At 40.9% G+C, this 13,087-nt stretch overlaps 1 protein-coding gene across 1 annotated transcript in view; it reads left to right on the top strand.

Annotated features, from left to right (window-relative positions):
* Nucleotides 1-1,600: 1,600 nt before the first annotated feature.
* The window catches only part of LOC140235881 (uncharacterized), a 38,626-nt gene continuing 27,139 nt past the window's right edge, over nucleotides 1,601-13,087 (top strand). Inside the window, exons 1-2 of the mRNA XM_072315875.1 lie at nucleotides 1,601-1,676; nucleotides 4,884-5,195. Coding sequence (XP_072171976.1) covers nucleotides 1,601-1,676; nucleotides 4,884-5,195 — 388 coding nt within the window. The remainder of the gene's footprint in view (nucleotides 1,677-4,883; nucleotides 5,196-13,087) is intronic.

Here is a 13,087-nt window from a genome sequence, read left to right as displayed (position 1 = left end):
CGTTCCCTCACATAACCGCTCCTCCTAAGATCAAATCCCGTCTACGCCGATGATAGGCCCCATTATTTAGTAGGCCTTCACAGTGATGTCGCACAGCAAGAGCTGAAATACCACGATTTTGTCATTCAATGGTATATTGTGAATATTTCATTTTCTTATTTTTTTTAAAGAAAAGAAAACAAAATTTTCACCACAAGTGAGCACCAGATCGCTGAATTTCAGGTCTGAAAATGCAAAATCTTCCTCGTGTGGGAGAGGAATACCCCCCCCCCCATACACACCCTTCCCCCGTTCGGTCGTTCCGCTCCCTCTCACAGATATTTCCCCAAAAAAAAAAAAATGTTTTCATACTTATAAGGTCTGATTTTCCGCCGAAAGTCGTCTGACAAGGAAAAAAAAAAAAGCAACGAGAACAAAAAGTCTTTATGTTGTTGCTGCCACTTTTCTCCCACTTTATATTTCATGCAAAAGAGTGGGGCATCCGATCCCTGTAAAGTGTGTGTGTGTGGGGGGGGGGGCAGGGGGGCACAAAGCTTCTCCCCACCCCCCCCCCCCAAAAAAAAAAAAAAAAAAAAAAAAAAAGGCTGCGCCGGTCCGGTTATGGGCTTGTAATCGTTGCGATGGTGACCATCCCCCCCCCCCCCCCGTTGCCAGGCTCATAATTTCATGACATGGCATATTTTTTTCGATTTCGTTAGGGTTTTATACGAGGACTAATCCTATGATACGTGTTATAAGACAACTTTTGTGAAATTTGTTTATAATGTCCCTAGCAATATCATATCAATTGACAATCAATCAAATCAAATCAAATCAAATCAAATGGCTTCAATTGACAATTGAAGCCATTTGATTTGTTTCAAGAACATCATGTCGGCCTAAACATTATTTCTACTTTCTTGAAAAGTTTAGCTTCAATCATTTGTATGAATGATGAAGTGTGTGGTAGAGTTACTGTCGTACACATAACATGTGAATATGATTTGTTATCAGATGAGCCACGGTTATGCTAGTGTTCTGTTGGGTATAACTGGTTCAGAAAAGGATCAGTAACTGTGTATGCATGATATTTCAGTTGTAAGCCACTGAACCTCTACTACTTTATTCATCATAACTATAGTAATATGGATGCTGAAGTGCCCTGCGCTAAATTGACGACTCCACGCAATCCAATTGTACAGATAGCACTTGAACTGTATATTTAGATTGGAGGCCTGCCTTTGGATTTAGGAAAAGAATGTGTGTATTGTACGAAGTCATTCATGCATAATATGAACAAACAGCCATGTCTCTCACGAACTCAAATGTGCCAAAAGTATCAGCTGTAAAGGACATTATATGCGAGACATATACACAATTCACGGACATGTTAGCGAGCAAACGGCTGCGTCGAGATAGGGTAGGGGCATTGCACTAACTCCCACGCACTCATTCAACAAAAGAGTTCGGTCCGTCTCGGATCGGTGCATGAATGCGTGTGTGTGTGCAATCGGCGCCATCTTTTTAGAGTGTGTTTACTTGACAGTCTGCTGAGACAGTACGATCATAACGTACATTCAATTAATTCTCGATTAATTATCTCAATCTTTGACTACCTGTAATGGATAGAAGATACCACCTCGTTCTCCTGTTAACATTGACTACTACTGTGTTCTCTGGCCACTATAATTGCGAAGGTAAGCGCTTGGACCTGCTGTATAATACACACTGCATATAAACACTAATCGCCCGTTAAGTAATTCGTCCACATGTCCTGTTTATGCAGTAGTACAAAAATATTATATAAAATATTATATAATGTCCACATATGTCTTGATAAAAACATGTCGGCTCTTCGAGAACTCTCATTTTCTACATTTGCAGAAGATCATAACTCACCGGCATAAACCATGAAAAACCTTTGGACAGCTACGATATATGTATCGAGAAATAAGCTTTCAGACAATTGCATTTCACAAGTGAATACGTTTAATTACGCAGGTCAAAAATTGTGATAGGTAATCTATTTTGTTATCACGTTTCGTTCATTGTTTAAAAAGCCCCGCGCCTTTAATTAAGACCACAATTGGGATATTATGATACTTTATGTACAGTTTTGATCAAACACTGATGGCTGATGTTTTTTTTTTCTTTAATCCATGTGTCATCATAAACTGACACATTACACAAATCCAACTAGACCGTAAGAAAATCCAATATCATTAGCTAAGATTCGTGCTAGTTCAGCAGACATCTATCCATACAGGTCCATGTTTCTGCATCTTCGTTTGTATGGACATCAAATATACGCCTTCACTGAATTCGTTTAAAACAAGATCGAAACTTTTTTTTTTTTTTTTGTAAATGCTGCAATAGAAAAGACATAATCTCTTTGTTTAGTAATTTAGTAATCACGTCATTTTTGTTTCTACCCAGGCTGTCTCCGCTTTAATAAGACATCCCATATCACATTCTATCTCCATTTTACTTCTTACTCTAAATACCTGCTTTCACAAATAGATACATGTTATACTCAATTCCGCTTGCAGCAGTTCAGTATGTCATCTTTGCAGCTGCTTTATACAATATACTGTCCTGGTATGGCTAATCGTCTTGTAGGCTTTTAACACTGATTTATGCATTAATCTAGGGTATTTTGATCTCTGGTCTCTTTCTTCAATATTTTCTGTTTCTTCTCTTCTTTTTTTTTTTGGGGGGGGGGGCGAAAAATGTCTCACAGAACTATTCGTATAAGTTATCACATTCAGAAAATGCATGTAAGCTGTGCAAACGTCTGAACCATTTAGTCTAGTAATATAGTCACCACATAATGTAAACTTTACTGCAATAAAAGGGTCACAAATAACTGTCACGTACTTTCCCGTCCCTGTTGTCCTGATACACATCATTATACGCTTACACGGTAGATTTAATTTTAATTATGCTTCTTCTCTACTTCTCTCTGTTTCTCTATCTTTCCGTATCCTTTTCACGCGTCCCATTTTTCTTTTCGAAATAGTTCTGTCGAGGTTCGCTGGCTCTGTTTTGCCTTTCTGTCCATTGTTTTGTCTTCTTGTTATGTTCTCATTCTCTCTTGTCTTTTAGTCTTTTTCTATTATTGTCATCGTCCCAGTCTCGTATAAAGAGTGTGTACAGTTCTGGTCGAGGTGAGGATTTAGCTTTTAACATTTTGCGAGATATTCAGAAACCACTCTATGAGATGTCAAAGAGCATGCAGTTCCAAGGGGTATCAAAAGTTTAATTGATGAAAATCGGATGTGAAATGGCTGAGATATCCAAAAACAAGGTGAAACAAAGAGATCCTAATAAAGTTGTGGCATGTCGCCTTTTATTATAAGCACTTTTTTTGATATCTCAGCCATTTAAAAACTAATTTTCATCAAATAAACGTTGAATCCTTCTTAAAATCACATGCTCTTTCATATTTCATAAGAGGCTTTTCATTATCTCACTTGAGAATGCTCAAAACATGAATCCCCACCTCAACCAGTACTGTACATTTATTCGCGTGTGTATGTGTGTCTGTTTGTTTGTTATTTAACGATTTTCAAGTGAATATTCGTGGCGTTTCAACGGAGAATTATAACACTATTGACTCTAATTAGGATTTATCTGTTACCATTTACATTACTTTACATTTTTTTCGGACAATATTTTGACTTTTTATTCGGGCCACTGTTGGTTGATCTCAAAACGTGCAAGAGCAGAATGGTAACAAGACAGTATGCTTATGATGTCATTTGTGTCGTACTATCTTATCTTTACTATCACCTCAATTAAATCGAGAACAGAAAACAAGTTTTACATATGTTTATTAGGAAAACATCGATTATTCTGATTTATGTTTGGATAACCTATTATTGTCCATTCTTTTTGACAAAAATGTTTTAACTTCACCTTAAAAATAAGACTCAACTCATCCAAAGTTTTAAACCTTAAAGGGAAGGTAAACCCAAAGAGCAATGTGGATTGAGTGAAAGCAGCAACATTAGTAGAACACATCAGTGAAAATTTGAGAAAAATCGGACAATCGATGCAAAAGTTATGAATTTTTAAAGTTTTGGTGTTGGAACCGCTGGATGAGGAGACTACTAGAGGATATGACGTATGGGTGGACAACAATACAAAGACAATATAAATGATATTCAACAAAAATTCACTTTTCTAGAATTATGAAAGAGCAGTGGACCAACCGCTTTCAGAAAGCAGGGGGAATAATTGCTACCCTTAACATATGTCAATATCAAGTTGATGGAATTTGTAATTTTCATGAAAAATGGATTTTTGTAGTATTTTCTTTATATTTTCTTGATATTGTAGTCCACTCATACGTCATAACCTTTAGTAGTCTCCTCATCCAGCGGTTCCAACACCAAAACTTTAAAAATTCATAAGTTTTGCATCGAATGTCCGATTTTCTTCAAACTTTCACTAATGTGTTCTACTAATGTTGCTGCTTTCACTCAATCCACATTGTTCCTGGGGTTTATCTTCCCTTTAAGTTACGTATGGGGAAGAAATTCTTCATCTGCATAGCCTTTATATTTACATGATCGAAAGCGTAAGAACGACATTGACTGAACAACTTATCGCTAGTTATACCAGACAAACTGGGGTATCAAAATCAAAATCAAAATAATAACAACAATAAGAATAATTATTATGATAATTATAACAATGAAAATAGTAATAATAATGATAATAATAATGTTAATGATAATGATAATAAAAAATCACTCGGATCTCTTTGCTGCACCTCCCCGATTTTCGGCGGGGGGTATGATGACAGGTATCATGTATACAAGACATTCAGAGTAGAAAGCCATACACATGAAGCTCAATGCATTGATACAATCACTCGAACTCTAATTTCTGCCGTCTAGCGTCAGTGGTAGGCACTGCTCCCAACGATCAAGGATGGAAAGGAAAAGACATCGTATTGCGGTGTGATATCAAGGAGGAGCCTCAATCTATGTACTGGGAAAAGGAGGACTTCTTAAATCCCGAACAGAAGTCGCGTAAGGCTCAATATTTCGATGGAAATTTGAAGAGCTTGGAGGAACGGTTTGATATCGACAAGAATTTCAGCCTCGTTATCAGGAGCTTGGAGGTGGCAGATGAGGGACGTTACTATTGTCAGGTGCTGCTGAAGAACACCCAAAGTTTTGAAAATTCCACCATCATAACGATTAGCTGTAAGTAACATCTGTCTCTATTCATGTCATCATAAGTGAGAGGGTAAATATTGTTATGAATTAGGTTACCGGTAAATAGAAAACAAAGAAGCTTTAGACACTTAAGCTTGAAAGAACGACATGTTAGTGACATTTCGTCAAAATATTATAATATCACATTGACTTTTAAAACAATGTTAGCAGTTAAGCCAATTTCAAGAGTAATATGGTGATGGATAACTGAGACTAATTGCAATTAAACCTTCTGCTTGAAAGAAATACAACATGTCATATAGCGTATGTCAATGTTGTTCAGAGCATGCTTACATATTGTTCATTTTCGCACAAGCACGCTTAACCTTCCTTTTAACAAAGAGATAAATCACGAAAGTATAGGGACAACTTTGTAAAAAAAATATATGTGACCGTGCATCACAAACGAACAAAAAGTCGCACCCCTTGAATTTACGTGAGGACTCAAAAAAGGTGAGACGGGTCAACTAAGTCAATGTTGAGTTTTTTCATATTTTCTGAAAGAACTACCCTTCTTCTAAATTATTCTTAAGTTTGGGATCATAAAATGAATGGGAAAGTATGTTTTTAGCAGTTTTGCTACAACTCTTTTTTGTAGAGTATTGAGATCAGGTATGTCTTAAACGCCTCCTTTCATTTCTTGATAACCCTTTGCACACTCTTCACTTTCAAGTCTGATAACTTTTGAAGGGATATAGCTACTGTTTTGATAGTTGGCATCAATCATAGGCAGAATGTGGTTATAGAGCATCCATTTCAACTTAATCTAATAATTTCTTCATTGCTGTTGCCCCAGTTGTTTACATCCTGTTTTTTGTCCCATTCGTCGCAGAGCTAGCACGGTGTGGTAAAGATTTAGCGCTTGAACAGACAATAGATCCTGTACTTCAGAGTCTCTTTTCTCTGTTCACACTTATACAGAGTGTGTGCTTTCTTTCCAATATTTAAACAGGCTATGAGAGTTCTTTTCAATTAAGCTATTGTGATGCGCCTTGAACAAGGCTAATACCAATAAAGAGGTCCGCAGCAAGTTATCGCTCTCAGATCAAGACATGGCTTCCCAATCGTGGTCTTTTTGCAACGTTGTTGTGATGGTTTGGGTGCGATCTGCCAGGAATGGAGCGGAACATTTGATTGTCATGATGTGGTGATTGGGTTGAGTCGTGACAAATTGGGACCTTGTCCGGGAAAATGAACAGACAAGCCGTTTTCTTTCGCATGTTCCATGCGGATTGTGGTGAGGACTCTCACGTCTGGTTGTACACGTGTGCTGTAAGTACGTAGTGTATAGCGTCGATGGTGTATAGGCTCATGTCGTATCGGGCCTATGTACCTGCTTGCATGTAGGTTCTGTTAGGCCTCATGCGTTTTGGTGAGGACTCTCACGTTTGGCTGTACACGTTTGTTTTTAGTATGTAGACAAGTGTATAGCGTCGATGACAGGCTTATGTATTGGGCCTGCATTGTTTGCATGTTGGTTTTGACAGGCCACATGCGTTTTGGTGAAGATTTTCACGTTTGGTTGTGCACATTATTGTATATAACATTTATGCTGCGTAGGCTTTGGCAGTCATTGACTGTGTTTGTAGTTTTCAGACTACATTTTGTGTGAAGGCCTAGTGCAGATTTTGGTGAGGATTCTCACGTTTTGGACGTTTGTCGTTTTTGCATGAAGGTCTTCTGTAGACCGATTTGGGTGAGGATTCTCACGTTCAGTTGTGTGCGTATATAGTGCATAGCGTGGGTATTGCGCATTGGGCTCGCACGTGTTTTGTAGTCGCAGACGGTCGGTCTAGCGCGTCGTGTGTAGGGCTAGTGCAGTTTGTGAGTGTGCGTATGCTGGATGTGTATGTGTGGGGGCTTGCGTACACATTGGCTACGGGTCACGCCGAATTTTCTGGAAGATTAGCCTCGGTTAAAGGCTTTGATATATTTTCCTTAGTTTGCACAATCGTGCTATGTGGTCGTTTGTAGTGAGTGTGTATACTCATTCTATGTCCTTAGATCACATGCTAATGTGATGCCGTGGTGTTCTGATTGTATGCCTGATTCGAAGGCTTAGGGATTTTGATGTTTTCTGCTTATCGTAGAAAATTTTTGCCTGTTCTGCGCGTGTGACTGGGTTCATGCATACATGTGTACTCATATGCAGTGCATTTCTTTTGTTAAGGCTTTGTAGTTTTGTGAGGATTTGTGACTTCTTGCAAGTTTTGATTTTGATATTCCCACAATGGCTGATGTCGTGCAGAGCTTTGTTGATGAACCCACTCAGGAAGGTTTTAATAACCTGAGGAAGGCAGAACTGGTGGAAGTTGCTCAAATTTTAGAAATCCCGATCAAAACATCGGATCGAAAAGCAGAGATCAAGGACACAATTTCGGAGTTTTTTACCAATACTGGTATCTGGCCTGCCTCTTTGTCAGAGGATGAAGCAGGGACAGATGATGGTGAAATTATTACACCTTTGGTAACCCCTGCAGAAAGTGAATTGAAGAAAATTGAGATCCAGCTTCGGATGAAGCAGCTGGAAGTCGAGGCAAAGAAAATAGAACTCGAAATCAAGTCAATCGATGCAAAATCGAATGAACCTTCTTCCAGCAGTTCAGCAAAGTCATCAAAATTTGATGCATTAAGGCAATCTCAGTTGGTGCCGAAATTTCGTGAAGACCGGGTAGAAGAGTTTTTCCAGCACTTTGAAAAAGTGGCTGTGAGTTTAGAATGGCCCAAGGAAGTGTGGCCGACATTGATACAGAGCTCGCTGGTAGGGAAGGCCCAAGAGGTCTATGCGTCTCTCACTATCCAAGAGTGTTCTGACTATGAGAATTTGAAGAGTTCCGTGTTAAGGGCATACGAGTTGGTGCCGGAAGCCCACAGGCAACTGTTTCGGAATTATAGGAGAAGGGATGATCAGACATTCGTTGATTTTGTGCAACACAAGCAGACCCATTTTGAACACTGGTTAAGGTCGTCTGGTGTTGATGATTTCCACAAACTGAAAGAGTTGGTGTTGTTAGAGGAGGTGAAGAGGTGTGTTCAGCCAGATCAGCGGCAGTACCTGGAGGAAAGGGAAGTGAATGGTGCCAGGAGAGCTGCTGTCCTCCTTGATGAGTATGTGCTTACCCACAAGGGTACTTTCAAACTTTCTTCAAGCAAGAAAGGAGGCCAGGGTGTGCCAAGAAGAGGAGCTGTTGCTCCAAGCATTCCCAAGCCCGATCTTGATCAAAAGCCGAACAAGGCTTGCTTCTATTGCAAGAAGGACGGACATGTGATGTCAGCTTGCTGGAAGTTGAAGAAGAAGCGAGAAAAAGAGGGGATTAGCAACCCCAAAGCATTGCCAGATGCTTTTGCTATCACTCGCACAGAGCATCTGCCATCGTTTGAACGGGTGGCAGAGAATTACAAACCTTTCATATCTTCAGGGTATGTTAGTTTGACGCCTGATAGTGAGCAGGTTCAGGTTCACATTTTGAGGGATACAGGAGCATCACAGAGTCTCCTGTGTGCAAATACATTGCCATTTTCGGTTGAATCTTCTGTGGATTCAGAAGTGTTTGTGAGGGGAGTTGAAGGTGGGAGTGTCCGAGTGCCTCTTCATAATATCGAATTGAAGAGCGATCTTGTCAGTGGCTCAGTTGTAGTAGGTATTTTGCCTACATTGCCAGTCGAAGGTGTCACCTTATTGCTCGGCAATGATATCGCTGGAGAGAAGGTTTTGCCTCACTTTCTCCCAAGTAAGACACCCGTGGTTGACGAAGCCACAGAGAAATTGGTTCAGGATATGCCTGACGTGTTTCCCTCATGTGCTGTTACCAGGTCAATGGCTCGTGAACTGGAGAAAGAGGAGCAAGAGGATATCTTGGCTGATACTTTCTTCTCTAGACTTGAAGAGTCTAACAGCAGTGATGATGCACATATGGACCATGGTCAAATGTCAGAGATTTCTCGTCAGAGTCTGGTTGAATTGCAGGGCAAAGACCCTGAAATAGTGCGTCTTGCACAGTCACTTGTACCTGAGGATGAGGAAGTGAATGAAACTGTGAAGTTTTACAAGAGGGATGGTATCTTGATGAGGAGGTGGCGCCCTCCTGATGCCACAAGTGATGAGGATTTTCGAGATATTCATCAAGTAGTGGTACCAAAGATGTACCGGAAGGAGATCATATCTCTTGCCCATGAAGCACCATTGGCAGGTCATTTGGGGATCAACAAAACCCAAGAGAAGGTGCTTCGATATTTCTTCTGGCCAGGTTTGCGACATGACGTCGCAGAGTTTTGTCGGTCTTGCCATGTGTGTCAGGTAGTTGGCAAGCCAAACCAGAAGATTCCCCCTGCCCCTTTAAGGCCAATTCCGGCCTTCGAAGAACCGTTTAGTCGGGTCATTGTGGATTGTGTCGGTCCTCTTCCAAGGACAAAGTCGGGTAATCAGTATTTGCTGACGATGATGTGTGCATCTACCCGCTTCCCCGAGGCAATTCCATTACGGACAATTACTGCCAAGAATGTCTGTAAAGCTCTTGTGAAGTTCTTCACAATGGTAGGACTTCCAAAGTGTGTTCAGTCAGACCAAGGGTCTAATTTCACATCCAAAATCTTCCAACAGGTGATGAGTGAGTTAGGTGTAGAATGTAGGAACTCAAGTGCTTACCATCCACAGAGCCAGGGAGCTCTTGAACGCTTTCACCAAACCTTGAAGAATATGATGCGTGTGTACTGCAGTGAGCATGAGAAAGAGTGGGATGAGGGTATTCCTCTCCTCTTGTTTGCAGTTCGAGAATCGGTCCAGGAATCTCTTGGATTCAGTCCTTTCGAGCTGGTCTTTGGGCACTCAGTTCGTGGTCCCTTGAAGATCTTGCAAGAAAAGATCTTGGTTGAGCCAGAGTCCAACCTATTGGACTATGTGTGTCAGTTCAAGGATAGACTTTCTTGTACTCGTGAATTAGCTGCAGGTCATCTGAAGGCAGCTCAGTCTAACATGAAGAGACTGTTTGATCGGAAGGTGAAAGAAAGGCATTTTGAGCCTGGTTCTAAGGTTCTTGTGTTGCTCCCTCTTCAAGGAGATGCCTTGAAGGCTAGATATGCAGGGCCGTATGTGGTTGAGAAAAGAGTGAGTGATGTCAATTACATCATCCTGACACCTGATAGGAGGAAGAGGAGAAGACTCTGTCATGTCAACATGCTAAAGGAGTATGTTGAAAATGTAGAAGAGGCTAATGAAAAGCCTGTTGCTACGGTTGGAATCGGTTGTGAAGTGGATGGTGAAGACAGTGAGAGTGATGATGTGGAAATTCCGCAGTTGATGTTGAAGAATTCTGAGGTGTTAGCAAATCTATCTGACACATTATCTCATCTTCCAGGAGTAGAGAGAGCTCAGGTGATGGATGTAGTCCATGAGTATGAACACCTTTTCAGTGATGTACCAGGTCGTACTAGTGTGGTGGTGCATGATGTTGATGTGGGGGACTCCTCCCCTGTCAAGCAACACCCATATCGTGTGAATCCATTGAAAATGGATGTTCTCAGGAAGGAAGTTCAATACATGCTTGAACATGACCTTATTGAGCCCAGTAAGAGTGGATGGAGTTCTCCCTGTGTGTTGGTTCCAAAGCAGGATGGTTCTTTGCGTTTCTGTACGGATTACAGGTTGCTCAATTCGAAAACAAAGTCAGACTCGTACCCTTTGCCCCGCATCGATGATTGTATTGATCGCGTAGGGAATGCCAAATACGTCAGTAAGTTTGACCTTTTGAAGGGGTACTGGCAGGTTCCCCTCAGTGAAAGAGCGAAAGAACTGTCTGCATTCGTGACTCCTGACGGATTCTTCCAATACAAAGTGATGCCGTTCGGGATGAAGAACGCGCCCGCTACATTCCAGAGACTCATCAACACCGTCACGTCTGGCTTGGTGGGATGCGAGGCGTATCTCGACGACATCATAGTGTACAGCCATACATGGGAGGACCACCTTCTGAGAGTCAGAGCACTGTTTGACCGCTTGACCAGTGCCAACCTTACGGTGAACTTGAGGAAATGTGAGTTCGCCCGAGCAAAAGTCGTGTTCCTGGGTCACATTGTGGGACATGGTTCCGTCAAGCCTGTTGAAGCAAAGGTGGAGACGATCTTGAACTTTCCCCGCCCACAGAGTAAGCGAGAGCTGAGACGATTTCTGGGCATGACTGGCTATTATCGGAAGTTCTGCCATAATTTCGCTGATGCTGCAACACCGCTCACCAACATGTTGCGGAAAGATTCGCAGTTCGAGTGGTCAGATGACTGTCAAGTTGCTTTCAACCGGCTGAAGGCAATGCTAGCGAGTTCTCCGGTTCTTGCAGCGCCGAACTTCAACAAGCAGTTCATTCTTATGGTGGACGCGAGTGACACAGGAGGAGGAGGAGCCCTGATGCAGAAGGACGACAACGGAGTTGACCATCCCGTCGCGTACATGTCCAGAAAATTCAACAAACATCAGCGACGGTACTCCACTGTCGAGAAGGAGACGTTAGCGCTCGTCATGGCTCTTCGTCATTTTGACGTGTACCTGAACACTACAAAGTATCCAGTGCTGGTGTACACAGACCACAATCCGCTTGTGTTCCTGTCGCGAATGAGGAACAAAAATGGACGCCTAACCAGATGGGCGCTAGTGCTACAGGAGTACAACCTCGTGATACAGCACGTACGTGGAAAAGACAATGTCATTGCAGACGCTTTGTCCCGTGGATAAGATAGAAGTACGCATATTTCCACGGATAGGACAAAAGGACACAGATGTGCTTATTATCCATAGATAATAAGACTGGTAATGACTTGGAAACATGAACAATACGAGACAAAAGAAATGTGTTTCCATGCATTTGTAAGAAAATTATATTTCTCATGTTGAAGAAAGAGTGTTATTGATTGCTTTGAAATGATGACACAAACATTGTGTACACTGCTTTAATTTATTCTTTTTGTTCTTGTCTGCAGGGAAAAAGACAGCATGTTTTCCAAATGGTCATGATTTTTGCACCAAAACAGGGCAAAATCATTTCAAGTGATATAGCATGAGTTTTGCTATGTTTTATGCTTTATATGGTGAAGAAAGGGGTTTTCAGTAATACAGCATATTTTGATACAGGGTATAATGTAGACATTGTATTAATTGGAACTGCAAATTAAGTTGCATTGCTGTTTGCAAAAAGCACACACAAGCACACAAAAGCTGTTGTTGCATTTTTTTCAAATGCTTAATCTGCAAGAGTTGGAATTTGTGGCATCACAGAATTGACCAATTATACACATTTTCCATAGCATAGATATCGACTGAGTGAAATTATGACACTATGATATTCATAATGTTGTGAATGTGTAAGGTTCATGAGACCATACAGGTGTACAGACATAACCAGGTTATATTCATGTGATATCTTGTTTCAGAAACAGGGAGAGTATAACAGGTGTTCATAATTGCATTGTTTTGCTATACGCTAGTCACTGTACATGCATTTATTGTCTTGAGGAACAAAGCTTTACAGTATTTGAACAGAAGTGTCAAGAAATTAGAAATGTAGAGATGTTTGTCAGACCAAACAGTTGAGCTGAACGCGTTGTTATGTCAGTTTTCATCAAAGGTCAGATTGCTACAAGCTCACCATGTAAAAATGGTTACTAAGTATAGTGAATGGAAGATTACTTCTGTTATTGGTGACATAATACAACAACAAAACCGTATAAAGTTCAGTATTCAACCTGCATGATTGTCAGTGTATGCAGGTTAATCAGTGATATGTGTAGCGGTTTTTCTCAAGCATATGCACCTCAAGCTAAGAGAGAAGTTTGATATGTCCATACTTATGGTATATTGTTTCATGATACAATTACAGTGTATTTTGTTCTGAACC

Source organism: Diadema setosum, chromosome 12, assembly GCF_964275005.1.
Source record: "Diadema setosum chromosome 12, eeDiaSeto1, whole genome shotgun sequence".
Classification (NCBI taxonomy): Eukaryota; Metazoa; Echinodermata; class Echinoidea; order Diadematoida; family Diadematidae; genus Diadema; species Diadema setosum.
This window is presented reverse-complemented; position numbering and strand designations above follow the sequence as displayed.